The sequence below is a fragment of the Plectropomus leopardus genome, chromosome 13 (assembly GCF_026936395.1).
Source record: "Plectropomus leopardus strain MGB_pleo_1.0 chromosome 13, ASM2693639v1, whole genome shotgun sequence".
NCBI lineage: Eukaryota > Metazoa > Chordata > Actinopteri > Perciformes > Serranidae > Plectropomus > Plectropomus leopardus.
Genome location: NC_142188.1, coordinates 33,101,538 through 33,116,913, shown reverse-complemented (window position 1 = coordinate 33,116,913; position 15,376 = coordinate 33,101,538). Strand labels below are relative to the sequence as shown.

At 39.0% G+C, this 15,376-nt stretch overlaps 2 protein-coding genes across 2 annotated transcripts in view; both read right to left on the bottom strand.

Moving 5' to 3' along the window:
• Positions 1-1,648, bottom strand: part of nt5c2a (5'-nucleotidase, cytosolic IIa) — a 37,808-nt gene extending 36,160 nt beyond the window's left edge. The window contains exon 1 of the mRNA XM_042502202.2: positions 1,625-1,648. The gene's annotated coding sequence lies outside the window, so the exon portion shown is untranslated. The remainder of the gene's footprint in view (positions 1-1,624) is intronic.
• A 5,847-nt stretch (positions 1,649-7,495) lies between these two features.
• wbp1la (WW domain binding protein 1-like a) lies at positions 7,496-15,162 on the bottom strand. Its single transcript, XM_042502287.2, has 4 exons — positions 14,933-15,162; positions 11,803-11,905; positions 9,308-9,469; positions 7,496-8,658 (listed from the first exon to the last, which is right to left on the bottom strand). Exons 1-4 carry the CDS (start codon positions 14,993-14,995, stop codon positions 8,174-8,176), a joined length of 813 nt encoding a protein of 270 aa, XP_042358221.1. The 5' UTR covers positions 14,996-15,162; the 3' UTR covers positions 7,496-8,173.
• Positions 15,163-15,376: the final 214 nt, after the last annotated feature.

The following is a 15,376-nucleotide window of genomic DNA, read 5'->3' as shown; positions in this document are numbered from 1 at the left end:
GGATTAGCAGAGCTATGATAACACAGAGATTTGTTGGAGTCACACCTTTGAACTCAAACGCAACAAGGTTACACCAAATCACTGAAAGAATGTACATTTTACTACATATATCTAAATATATATATATATATATATATATATATATATATATATATATATATATATATATATATATATATATATATATATATATATATATATATATATATATATATATATATATGTATGTATAGATATACACACACACACATATATATGAATGTGATTCACCAAGGAACATTAATTTAAAGAAAATCACAGCTGCCTAATTGGTGCAGTCCTCTTACTTCCAAAACAGAACATAGAACTAAAGTTTAATGACACAGTTCATTGAAATATACTATAACCTCTAAATGTTATGTTGCTAATAAACCCTAAGTGTTTAACCTTTTGAAACATGGAGCGACATCACTTTTCTTGTGCTGCTTTCAGATGCCTTCAACAACTTATCTGACCCTTTGTTTTTATTTTCCAACATTTTTTTATTGAATTTTCCTTGGATGCACATCAACATCAATTAATATAGCAGAACTGTGAATTTCATCCAATAAGTTATCTAACCCTTTGAAACTGAAATAAATTTGTGCAAATTCTCTCAAAAACATGGGGAAAAGGCAATGAGTAACTTAAGAAATGTTCCACAAACTGCAAGAAATTAGCAGATTTAGATTAAAAAAAAAAAAAAAGCTTGGGAAATGTCTAGGCGGAAAAAAGAAAAAAGTGAGGGAAAAACTATATTTATACAAATATAATTGTCATAATTACATATTTTCTTATACAAGTCTTGTTTTCCTTGTTTGTTTGTTCTCTTTTTTTATTTTGTTTGTATTTGGGTTCTTTTGTACTAGTTTTCTTATGCTTTTTACTAATTTCTTGATAATTTTTGGGTATTTTCATCTTTTTATGCTCCTGCCTTCTTTTCCATACTTTTGAAAGAAGCCAATATGCACATTTTTCAAAGGGTTAATGGCTTAAAGAACTTACAGTTATCAGCATGCAGGAAAAAAAATATGATTAAAAACAAAACTATAATAATTACAATTATTTCACTTATTTTCCGGCAATTTTCTTACACTTTTGACTAATTTCATTCTAATTTGGGTCATTTCTTCTTTCATTGCTCACTGCCTTCTTCCCATGTTTTGGGGAAGACATTAAGATAGTTTTCTCAGGTCTCAAAGGGGCAGTAAAGATTGTAGTCCATGCTCAGTTGGCGATAGATTTGGCCAGATTTGGAAACAGTTTGCCAGACCGTCAATGTTTCTAACAACAGCACACACAAGAGGCTAAGCTAAAGTTCGCTCGGTGTCCCGTAAAAGTAACGTTAACTTGAAACGCTCACAGCCGTGTGTTCCGGTATATTTCCGTTCTGTGTCTCAGCTGTCAGACCGTTACTGTGTTTGTTTAGCCAGCTAACAAATCCAGCCGTTAGCCGAGTTAACACAACTTTATTAAACGTTTGACACGGCTCATCAGTGGCTAACTGTGGCGTCTGTAGCAACCTCTCCGTGTTATTAAAATGAAATTGGAACATTAGTCGTATGTACAGAGGTATTCCCAACAGAGACACGACAACACCACTCACCCGTTACCGTTTCCTTCTTCTTCTTTTCTTCTTCGTGTTTTTCTTCTCTGCTGCTGCTTCTTCTTCTTTAGGTTTTTATGGCAGGTGGCATTCTCTATGTTACTTTACTGCCTCCCCCTGGATTTAGTCTTCCTCCATCTCTTATTTAGGGACTGTTTGGCGCATTTTCAGCGCTTCTCAATCTTCTTTTTTTTTTGGATAATTGTGGCTGTGTTCATGCATATGGCATACATTGTGGCAAAATTGTGTATTTTTGTGAAATCTTGGAGTTTCCAGCTCAGCCCCTACATTAAGTCTAAACTACACTGTGGAGACTAAATTATTACATTAAGACTGTTAAGTGCAAAAACATGAATTAAAATTAAAAATAAAAAAAGCGCTATTGAAACCCATTCAAACTGAAATTTTTGATCCCACAGCCATCAAAGCATAAAATCATGCACTGTATTATTTCATGATGACATGATATGGAGAAAATACATGCTATTTCAACTCGGTACACTGTCACGATCAATCACTGCTAAGCACTGACATATCCCAGGCTGTGATCATCATAAAAAAATCTACTTAGCATGTAGTATTTTAGTATTGTAGTTTAGTTTTAGAATTAATTAGAATTATTAGAAGAACAGAATAATAGAAGTCTTATTGACCACTCAAAGCGCTTTCAAACTACATGTCACATTCACCCATTCACACAAACATTCCCACCATACAAGGTGCCACCTGCTACTCAGTAATCATTCACATGCACTCACACTCCGATGACAAGGCATCAGGAACAATTTGGGGTTCAGTATCTTGCCCAAGGACACTTCAACATGTTGCCCGGAGGAGCCGGAGATCAAACCACTGATCTTCTGATTAGAGGATGACCCGCTCTACCTCCGAGCCACAGTTGCTTGTTGTATATTATTTAAGCTTGATTTTGAAATGGGCATTTTGTGCGCAGAGCAATATGTGTATATGATATTAAAGCAAAAATATTTTTAAAAAGCAACATTTTCTGCCCTCCACACTTTATAACACTATATATATATATATATACAGTACAGGCCAAAAGTTTGGACACACCTTCTCATTCAATGCATTTTCTTTATTTTCATGACTATTTACATTGTAGATTCTCACTGAAGGCATCAAAACTATGAATGAACACATGTGGAGTTATGTACTTAACAAAAAAAGGTGAAATAAGTGAAAACATGTTTTATATTCTAGTTTCTTCAAAATAGCCACCCTTTGCTCTGATTACTGCTTTGCACACTCTTGGCATTCTCTCGATGAGCTTCAAGAGGTAGTTGCCTGAAATGGTTTTCCAACAGTCTTGAAGGAGTTCCCAGAGGTGTTTAGCACTTGTTGGCCCCTTTGACTTCACTCTGCGGTCCAGCTCACCCCAAACCATCTCGATTGGGTTCAGGTCCGGTGACTGTGGAGGCCAGGTCATCTGCCGCAGCACTCCATCACTCTCCTTCTTGGTCAAATAGCCCTTACACAGCCTGGAGGTGTGTTTGGGGTCATTGTCATGTTGAAAAATAAATGATCGTCCAACTAAACACAAACCGGATGGGATGGCATGTCGCTGCAGGATGCTATGGTAGCCATGCTGGTTCAGTGTGCCTTCAATTTTGAATAAATCCCCAACAGTGTCACCAGCAAAACACCCCCACACCATCACACCTCCTCCTCCATGCTTCACAGTGGGAACCAGGCATGTGGAATCCATCCGTTCACCTTTTCTGCATCTCACAAAGACACGGCAGTTGGAACCAAAGATCTCAAATTTGGACTCATCAGACCAAAGCACAGATTTCCACTGGTCTAATGTCCATTCCTTGTGTTTCTTGGCCCAAACAAATCTCTTCTGCTTGTTGCCTCTCCTTAGCAGTGGTTTCCTAGCAGCTATTTGACCATGAAGGCCTGATTCGCGCAGTCTCCTCTTAACAGTTGTTCTAGAGATGGGTCTGCTGCTAGAACTCTGTGTGGCATTCATCTGGTCTCTGATCTGAGCTGCTGTTAACTTGCGATTTCTGAGGCTGGTGACTCGGATGAACTTATCCTCAGAAGCAGAGGTGACTCTTGGTCTTCCTTTCCTGGGTCGGTCCTCATGTGTGCCAGTTTCATTGTAGCGCTTGATGGTTTTTGCGACACCACTTGGGGACACATTTAAAGCTTTTGCAATTTTCCAGACTGACTGACCTTCATATCTTAAAGTAATAATGGCCACTGGTTTTTCTTTAGTTAGCTGATTGGTTCTTGCCATAATATGAATTTTAACAGTTGTCCAATAGGGCTGTCGGCTGTGCATTAACCTGACTTCTGCACAACACAACTGATGGTCCCAACCCCATTGATAAAGCAAGAAATTCCACGAATTAACCCTGATAAGGCACACCTGTGAAGTGAAAACCATTTCAGGTGACTACCTCTTGAAGCTCATCGAGAGAATGCCAAGAGTGTGCAAAGCAGTAATCAGAGCAAAGGGTGGCTATTTTGAAGAAACTAGAATATAAAACATGTTTTCACTTATTTCACCTTTTTTTGTTAAGTACATAACTCCACATGTGTTCATTCATAGTTTTGATGCCTTCAGTGAGAATCTACAATGCAAATAGTCATGAAAATAAAGAAAACACATTGAATGAGAAGGTGTGTCCAAACTTTTGGCCTGTACTGTATATACATATAGTGAGAGCTGTGTCCGTATACTTGGCTTAAAGTCAAACATGTTCCCAGTTGGTTATGGCCTCTGCCTGGGTTGTCCCTTGTCTCCGATATTTTTTGTGATTTTCATGGACAGGATCTCAAGGTGCAGCACGGGAGAGGAAGGGGTCCAATTTGGGAACCTCAGAATAGCATCTCTGCTTTTTGCAGATGATGTGGTTCTGTTGGCTCCATCACACTGTGACCTCCAGCATGCACTGGGACAGTTGGCAGCCGAGTGTGAAGCGGTCGGGATGAGACTCAGCACCTCCAAATCTGAGGCCTTGGTTCTCTACTGGAAAACTGTGTACTGCTCCCTCTGGGTGGGGAGTGAGTTGCTGCCCCAAGCAAAGAAGTTCAAGTATCTTGGGATATTGTTCACGGGTGAGGGAAGAACAGAGCGTGAGATGGACAGACGGTTTGGTGCGGCATCCGCAGTGATGCAAGAGTTGCATCCGACTGTCGTGGTAAAGAAGAAGCTAAACTGGAAGGTAAAGCTCTCGATTTATCAATCCATCTATGTTCCAGTCCTCACCTATGGTCATGAGCTCTGGGCAGTGAGCGCAAGAACGAGATTGTGGAACAAGCGTCTGTGATGAGCTTCCTCCGCAGGGTGGCTGGGCTCAGCCTTAGAGATAGGGTGAGGAGCTTGGACATCCGGCAGGGGGCTCAGAGTAGAGCTGCTGCTCCTTTGCATCGGAAGGGGCCTGCTGAAGTGGTTTGGGCATCTGATCAGGACGCCTCCTGGGCGCCTCCCGCTGGAGGTGTTCCGGGCACGTCCTACTGGTAGGAGGCCCCGGGGCAGATGCAGAACACGCTGGAGTATTAAATATCTCATCTGGCCTAGGAACGCCTGGAGTGCTCTGCTTAGCCTGTCGCCCCTGAGACCCAGCCTCAGATAAGCAAAAAATGGATGGATGGCAAATGCATACATATACATATACATACACACACACACACACACATATATACACATGTATATACATATGTATATACACACACACACACACACACACACACACACACACACACACACACACACACATATATATACATATGTATATATACACACACACACACAGACTCACATATATATTTAATTACACCAGATTTCGTTGGGGATCATTGTATCGTTCTTGGCTGGAATAAAATGTGCTTTATGAGCACTACTTTGATAAGAAGTTGAATTAAATCATCCTGTTAAATTATTAAAGTCTCATGAAAAATAACAATAGCAGCCATGTGTTCACTGTAACTTTTAATAACAATATTTTATACAAAATGCGACAGAAAAATAGAATTTCATTCAGCAGATATAAAGAGCATATATACAGTGTAGCAGCAGGAGCTGAACACCACTGTCCAATGCTGCATATGTTGAAAAGTGCTCAGCTGGAGAAGGTTTCCCTCAGTGCACTGGAAGCTATATCTGACTGGCACATTTCTACATGGAGTGTTTCCTCTAGCTGCACGATAGTCACTCATTCCCTTTGTAGACTGTGCGCTGACACAATAAACACACGCAGAGAAATATGCTCAGATAATCTCTGTGAATCTAAAATTTGGTCATTGTTTAATCCAGATCTGACGTGTGCTGAACTTTGTGGCAAAATACAAGAAACCCACATCCTGCATAATATAACATTAATTAAAAGATGATGAATCAATCAGAGCACACTGAGGAGTTACTCAGTTACCAAGTCAAAGAGACTCGACAGATATGAATTATATATTCTCTACTCAAAGGCTAAATAAGGCTACACATTATGGCACTATGGCATCTATTATAACAGCAGTGTGACAGCTGACTGAAGACACATTCGAGACCTGAGGATCATCAACTGGGAGCAGAAAACTGATCACGTACTTAAGAAGCCATCCTGTGCAAAAACATGCTCAGAATTAATCATTATAATGTTGCTGGTGCTTTTTTTCATATGTATTTTTAAACCCATCTTCGAAACATTTTTACCATCTCCACCCCTCATATCATGTGCGATCTGTTTGTAAAAACATTACACCCTGGTGTGCAAGACCTCACTAGCTGGAGCATTTTCCAAATCATGGATCATCACAATCATCATCTTATCAGAAAGATATCAGGTTTCTAAACAACGATCTAAAAGACTATTCAAACTTTAAGAAAGGTACACATTTTTACCTTGAAGCTATATTCTATATGGCTATTTTGCAGTAAACCCTGATATTATGAGTTAGCTCCTGTGGAGAAGGACATGAGAACAAAAGTTGTTCAAGTCCACATCCAGTCCCACCTGCTCACTTAAGTCTTTTTAGAAGTCTTACTGACTGACTTCATCTTTAAGAGTAAATTGAAAAGCGATATATATGTAATGGTATTTAGTAGTGTTGTTGATCGATTCAGGTTCAACTCTTGACATTTGACAATTAAGTTTCCCCAATGTGTCACTTTTCAATCTTGATTGCCCAATGGTGCAGTTCTTAATAATTTAAGTAATAAGTAATTTACATAATGAAATTGAGTTGATTTATAGGTTTGTCAGTGAAGTTCTCAGGTGAGCTAAAAATACCATGAACAACATTACCACAGAACCTTGGTATGTCACACTCCTCTATAGTTTTTTGGCTGCAGGTCAGACACTGTTAAATTTTTTTGGATGCTGCAATCACATCAAATGTAGCATGGAGCTGAAATGACCAGTTCTACGGGACTTGCTTTAAACCACAGCTGATGCTGGCTTATTTTTCACTATAAAACATTCTGGTTTGGTACATATCTTGGTCACAGTTGTTTCAGAATCAAAGTTAAAGTGACCCTTGTGTTATGCATTTATGTAAAAAACAAATACATCTTGCTATAGTTACCCTTTAAAACCTGGAAGGACATGATTTTTCTTTTGCTGCTTTCCGGTGCCTTTCCTTAGCAAATTAGGTCGATATTCTTTGAAAAACATGGGAAAAAGGCAATGAGCAATCACTAGGAAATGATCCAAATTGCAAGAAATTAGTAGATTGAAAAAATCATTCATAAAAAGCCAAGGAAAAGTGTTTAAGGAAAAATGAATATTTATAATTGTCATAATTAGACATTTCAAATGTTGTTACAGAATCATGATAAGCACTTTTTAAAGCACTTTTCCAAGTCTTGCTTGCCCTATTTGTTTGTTTTGTATTTCTTTTTCCATCTGATTTTCCTACTGATTTTCCTTTACTTTTTGCAAATTTCTTGCCAATTTTTGGGTCATTTCCTCTTTTGTTGCCCATGATCTTCTCTCCATGTTTTTTAAAGAGATAAAACCAATTTGCTCAGGTTTCAAAGGTTTAATGAATTAATAAACTTTCATTTACTATCATGCGGAAAAAAATTTGTTAAATAAGGCACAAGTCTCACGGTATGCATCTTCCAAATGCTGAGCCCTTGCAGCTCAGCAATGAAGCGCAACAACCTCATTACATTGGGTTGTGTGACTCAGTGAACCTTTGAAGGGAGCTGAAAGAACCAAGTACATAAACATGAATTTCAGTGCAGCCTCCTAGTGGGAGAAATTCTCACTGCAGACAGCTGGACAGCTCATCAACGTGAGCATCCGTCCAAACCGCAACTTGAAGATGAGGAGTGGAGCTTGGCTAAAAACACAGTTTCTGCTATGAAGCAAAAGCTGCCTAATGTAGATTTACATTTTGGGAAATTGTTAAGATATTTAGTCATACCTTTTATTTGCCTCCAGGCCTGTCACACACACTGCTGTTATTAAACTTACACAGGAACAGACACACCAAACCCCTGAGCACCAAAGGCATAATATTGCATCAGTGACTGCTGCAGTTATGTTTCAGGACTGCAGATATTAAAGACATTATTTTGGATTACCTCAGAGACTGTGGCTCTGAATCCACCGCTGTGTGTCCATCTGTGTTTTCATGAACAACTGCTCCACCAATATGGCTGTGCTCAAAGGAGTCAGGACCACAGCGATGACATGGGTCCTCCATTTGCCCCGTCCCCTCTTCCTCTGTGTCTTCTTCATTTTCTAAAAAGCTGTGCTGATCCCACAGGTCCTGGCCATCGCATACTTCAATCCCAGAATCCCCTGTGAAGCGCCGGTACCTGCCCGGTGTCAAGTCCTTGTGGGGGTTATATGCGCTGTGCAGGTGGGACTGCGTGACCTCTGGAGTAGCAGGGAGTACTCCAGCATCACTGGGGATGGAGACTGACGAGTGTGGGCCAGGGGACTCCTCAGGTGGGTCTGTGGGTGGGGGTGCTGGCTGGAGAGGCGTGTAAGGAGGAGGAGGTGTGACTGGGCGATCAACTACCTCTTCATAGGGTGGCAGCAAGTAGGTGGGAAGGAACCCTGAAGAATGACACAATACAGATTAGGGATGGGTATCGCTGACACTTTGACACAAACTGCATTTAGCTGCACTGTTGTGACTTTTAGAAAAGTGAGCACACACTCTCGACTGCTTGGTCTTGTTCAACGATCGCTGTATTACAACAACTACGAGCAAAGCAAGCCAGCAGCAGGACAACAGTAAACATCATACGTCACCCCCTGATGCTGGAAGCTTCATCATCATGAGGGGCAGGTTGCCAGCTATGTTAGAATCAGGTTAGAATGAACTGACGTTACACAGTTTATAAATAAATATCGATAGTAGCTCTGTTTGTCCCAATTGCGTACCAGTACCAATTAATACTGGTCTTCGATACCTATCCCTAGTTGCTGGCGCTGCATTGGCTCATGCATTGAACTAATCAACATATGCTTGTGTCACTCACGGCTCCTCGTATGCTGGGAGGGTACCTACTCTGATGTAAGAGCTAAAAAGTCCCTCAAAATGGAGTTGCAACAGTTACAATCATTCCTAGTTTTTGCAGTGTAGACACAATAAAAAGGCAGGTTCTTAGAACTGTGAAAAAACTCCTCCAGTCTGAAAAGCCCTTGTGTGTCTGAGAGGTAGAAACTAACTGCATGTGGAATGTGCATGGCAGCTACTTACTGAGATAGAGCGGTAGCTGAGAGTTGTTGTGAGCCTCTCTGTATGCAATGAGGTTGATCTCGTTCTGCCGGCGCTGCTGCTGGAAACGCTGCTTGGAACGCCAGTGCTGACATACACAGCAACATGTCAGGATAATGATCAGAGCCCACACCAACCAGAACCCTGCAGGGAGCCCACAGCACATCATGAACCAAACACACTTAATACATTCATCTTCCTCCTCCATATCCTCTACATCTTGACAAATAGTACAAAGACTTTTTCTATTTAACTGTCAAATATCTTAGATTCGAATATAAAGATGTTTTTTACTCAAATAGAGATAAAATAAATAAGGATTTCATTCTTACTTTACCATGCCAATTTTCAGCAGCAGTTTGTAACATTATGTCAGTACTGAAAAATTAGTAAGAAAGGATCAATTGGTACTGGTTTTCGGAGCCAATTCCAATACCTATTGTTAGTGATCAAAGAAACCAACAACTCATATTTGGAACGAACATTTGCAGTGAAAATTAAAATTTAAGAGTCAAAATTTAAAATACAACAAACTCCGCAACTCAAATAGAAAACTTTGTTTAAATTTGCTAGCACCATACTATTTAAATCTGAAACTGCCACTAATTAATGCTCTATTCAAAGCAACACTCCAAGGCTTTTGGATCAAATGTTTGGTAAGAAAGTTCTGACAAAGTTTTATTTGTCTTAAATGTGGTCCTCAATAAATCAATCAATAAATAAATGTTTGCCATTTTCCGTTCCTCATGACTGCAGTCAGACTTACTACCTACATGCAAATGACTTGGGGGAGTGACGTTTCTGTCGCAATGCCAGATTTGGTATGAATGCAAACAAAATGGCTTAATTTTCAATTAATTTACTTCTACATCTCTCACACTGTGATGAAAAAAAAGTTTTTCAATAAAAGTAAAAATGCTGTATATTAAAATTATGAGTAAAACATTCAAAAAATAAATGAAACCCTATCAACAGAGTGTGAAGAAATAACACCTTTGGCGTTATGTCCAAGATGCATATGTATTGTATTGCAGAGATATCCACTGCTAGGCGATACATTCTGACCTGAGAGGCGACAGTAAGTCACTGTGGGGCTGTGACGGTAACAGCATCACTACAATACTGCGCTTATGTGACGCCTACCGCAGGATTAAGCTCGTTACTGTCATCACCGTTTTTTGGGGTTTTTTTTGTTTGTTTTATTGGGGTGAAAGTTACAGAAATGCATATGGTGTGTTATATGAAAAAATAAATATAGTACTAATTGTGTAGTTGTCATGATTCACTTTTTTTCCATATGTTCAGTGGCATCTGAAGAAACAAAACTTTTCCACTGTTTTCTCCTTTAGCTTCCCGTGCGCAAGGGGCAGCGACAGTCCATCAGGCTGATGGGGGATTTCTCTTATGTGGTGTCTATAAACAATAAGAGAAACTCCCACACACTGTCCCGCTTACTGCTGACATATTTACTGAATGAATAAAACGATGTTTTGGCCTAACAGACCCTCATCAGGTATACCTGAAACAGCTGATGGAGGTCTGTTACTGTCAGCAGTAAGCGGAACGGTGTGCAGGAGCTTCTCTCTTCGTTTATACATACCACATAAGAGAAATAATCAGACAATCACAATAAAAATAATACCTTTTTCATGTTGTATGTCCCTCACCTTAACCACCAAACCACCTACCATCACAGCCCTACGTCGCTGTAGCCGTAGTCAGCAGTCTGACTTTGACCAGCTGTATTCTTGTTCTGCTGTCAGTTATGAGTTGCCTTTATTTATGACTGATGACTGTAAATCATGGTTGTATGGACACAGTAGTAGAGCTACTGAAACAATGTCAACATGTTCACCTTACTGTAACCACTCTGCATTACTGTTATTAGATGAGCAAGATTAAAAGTCTGGCACATATGATAAAGTGGAATGATGTAGAGAAGATTGACAAGGCCTCAATCCTTAGGAATCTCAGTTGTGACACTGATAAAAGGGTGAAATACTGATCCCCAATGCACCTTTAAAGCTTCAAGTTCTTCCTCAATCTGTGGACTGCTGCCACTGGTTGGCTTTGGCGCTCCTTGTATCAAAAAACTTACAAATGAACTAACACCCATGTGCAGTTTTACTGACAGACAGACAGGCAGCCAGGCAGCCAAAAATGTAAACAAGTGCAGACTGTCAGTGACAGATTACACACAGGGCCTGGCTCCACTCGTTTAACTGGTACCACTCCTGAACTTTATCAAACATCAGCTCCTCATTGTGCTTCCTCCCTTTGTTGTATTTCAGATGCCCTTTGCTTTAAGGTGTAATATTTGTTGAATAAAGTAAAAATTTAGCAAATGCACATTTTATGAGCATTATAGATATAGACACATTTATGTGGCTAAAGTTTTGTGTATTCTGGTTTAATGTCATTTAACCATCAAAACCCTCAGATTGAATAAGTAAATACAGAGGAGATGGGTGACTCACACCACAGTTCATAGTAGTAGCTGCAGCACTGCGTCTCTCCACAGCAGTGACCCGACTCACAGATGTAGCTCTGGTTGTTTACTCCCTGGCACACCAGCCTGGCCTGTAAATACAACACAACACATTCTGACTCAGTAATACCAAGAGCCTGGAATTTAAAAAAAATAAAAAAAACTTTCTTGAATAGCTAGTACATGATGAATTATTTTTGGTAAACCTAAAAATTACATTAAATTTAACATCATGACACTGAGGAGAGAAAGGCCACAAACTGTTTCACATCATTTTCTAACAAAACACAGTTGCTACTTTTTATAGTGAATATTGCAATAAACTCACAAAGTTTTGACTTCGTGAGTGTATTTTTGAGCAACATTTTGAGCAAGATGTACATCCCAATGTTGTGGGACGATGACAGCATTTCTGTGATGCATACACAAATGTAAGCTAAATTAAACTGTATTCAACTCTGGTTCAAAAGGTTTGCTATACCAAATGTTCCAACTGCTGGAGATGATGTGGGTTCTCCGATGCCAATCACAATCACATATGCTGGTCTTGCCCATTATTAATTAATTTCTGTCTGTGATTTCATGTTTGGTTTTTGGATTTTTTTTTCTCAACGATTTTCACATCCTTGTTTGTAAAGAGCTTGAAGCATCATAAAGACACAGCCCAACATTCTGGTTCAATTTTCCAAGTTAGTTTTTCTTTTTTAGATTTTTTTTCTATGTTTATAGCTGCATTTATAGAAACTTTACTGGGCCTTTTTGGCCTCTGTATTTTCTACTTCAATGTTACTTTCTTGTGGAGACATGTACACCAGTGTGCTGTTTGTGTCTGTTTATGTAATTGCATGTTTTAGAGACTGCTATTTTGCTGGATGGTGTTTTATGTACATCTGCATTGATACGTTCATGAACGACAAGAGGGGAATGAGCATGGCATGCTTTTGGACTTTGTATGGTCCATGAAAGCCCTCAACACCACCTAGCCTTGCATATGTTGCATATTGTTGTAACGTGTGCATGATTTCACGATGGGCATGTGAAATTGATGGGTGATTGTATTTGTTGATGTTGTTGATCTTTTTACCTGTTGTATTTTACTGTGTATGTACTGTTGTTTTCTTAATTTTTATTTTGCAGACACCAAAGTCAAAGGCAAATGGGACTGTGACAATAAAGTCTATCTATTTAATCTACTTGAATTCTCTTTTCTATTATTTCCTGCTATAACTGTGGTTTACAGAAGGCCTGAAAATATAAGGCTACTGAGTGCTATGAGGACTCTCTGTTTGGACATCGACATAAATCAATAAAAAGAGAAGTGAAAAAACTACCAAAGGTCTTAAAAGTCTGAAAATATAGAGTAAATATTTCATGCAGTCCTGCTCTCGTCAACTTAAGTTGCAAACTGAATGTGAAAATAGTTGCTGATTAATTTTCTATCAACCTATCAGTTTGGTCTATATTCTATTCTGTATGTTTAATATGCTGCTGGTTACTTAAATTTCCCTCGGGATCAATAAAGTACCTATCTATCTATCTATCTATCTATCTATCTATCTATCTATCTATCTATCTATCTATCTATCTAATTATAAGACTAGTTGTTTCAGCTCCAACTCTAATGTCCTTGTTTTACATGTGGTTGCTTCTTTTGGTGAAGAAAACAAATTTGAGCTCAGTTGTCCAGAGACTGTGTGGACCCAACTGAGCAGAGCCTCTGGAATCAGGTGTCACGCTGACGGAGTAAACACAGACACTTCACAGTCTCAACCATCAGCATGAGTCAGAATTAACTAATGCTATCATGAGTGGTACTGACAGTGCCCTTCCTGATGTTTGTTTTTATTTTGATATCTGTAACCATACGTTGAGCGAGTATCCCAAGGGTTATTATGCCCTAAAAAACTTACTGGCCAGTACTGCATTAATACAGAGTCACAAAATTTGAAGGAATTATCACCATAGCAGCACTATTACCACAGTAAAAGTACAAAAAGTAAAAGGTAATTTATATGTCATCGGCTTAATACACATTGCTGACATCTGTGTGTAACATTAATGTAAAGTGTGTGGTGGTGCACTCACATCTTTAAGCATTTGAAATATGTGCAAACTGGCTTTATTAAAATAAAAAATAAAAGAAGAAAACAAAGGATGAAAGCAATGGACAACTTAACAACACATGGCCCCAAAATACCAAGAAATTACAAAAAAGATTGTTGCAAGACAATTACCAGGAAAAAATAAATACATTGAGATGGTAAAAACCAAAAACAAACAAGAAAATGACCCAAAGAGTGCAGAAATAATCAAACACACACACACACACGCATGTGTATTGTTTCCCCTGTAACATATTTTTAAAACTATAATTACAATGATTAAAATTATATTTTTCTGTACATTTTCTCTAATTTTCAGATCATTTTCTTCATGACCTTTTACTAATTTCTTAATATTTATTGGACATTTCTAAACAAAGTGGTCATTGCCTTTCTCCCCCATGTATTTGGAAGAAATTTGCCAATTTGTTTAGAGTTCAATGGTTTAAATACTTGTAAAAGGCTTTTGAATGCAGCACAAGAAAAGTGATGTCGATACAGGTTTCAAGGGGTTACATCAGCGACGTTGTAATATTTCAGCATTCAGTTTTTAAGTCACATTTTTAACCCAGATTCAGGACCGTCATTTAAAACGTAGTGTTTACGTTAGTGTATGACCTTTCTTGCTGATTACAGTCAAACTATGAGCTAATCCATCAAATTATTAGATGTACAACAAAAAGGAAAATAAATGTTAACGCCTATCTCTGCTAACGTAATTCGAATTCGCTAACATGGTGTAACTTGATATTTTAACAGCATTGCTAACTTTAGTACCCATGTTAGCGGAAGATATTAAATGGCCTACATGGAAGGTAGCATTTAAAAAAAAATCAACCGACAAACTCGTAGGTAGTAAAATTTAACCACATGATTAATAAAGGACTTCTTGGCCAGTCAGAATGGGTCTAATACGTTTTCGCCGACAGGCTAACTAGCAGCTAAGTTGGTGTAACCTAGCTAACGTCAGCTAAACAACTGGTAAGGAAGCTCGGATAGCTGTTAAGTTAACGTTACCTCCTCAACTGTGGCCGCCGTCGCTGAATTTTCTTGTCCAACGTTGATTTTCAGTGACCCCATTGCCAAAAGCTTTAAACACTAATACTTTTTAACCATTAAACTCTTAATTAACAGTCGCATTGTTACCAAAAGGGTCGGTCTCGGTGGCAAACTAGACCATAACAAGTTCTGCTAAACTTCAACAATTGTTCCCTCAGAGGGCCCTCCTCCCCCTCAGCCATTGGTCCATTCATGAGTGTAGTCCTTTCCTGAACAGTGATTGGCTCGTTCTGCTGTCACTTCAAAAATGGGCTTTCGTTGACGTGTGCATCATCTGTCACCAGCATACAGGAGCAGGTAGGTGGGGCCAACTTCAACCTCAGCACTCAACTTTTTAAACGAATAGTAACAGGAAACATTGAAACCCAGTGGTGGATTGTACCTACGTACATTTACTCCAGT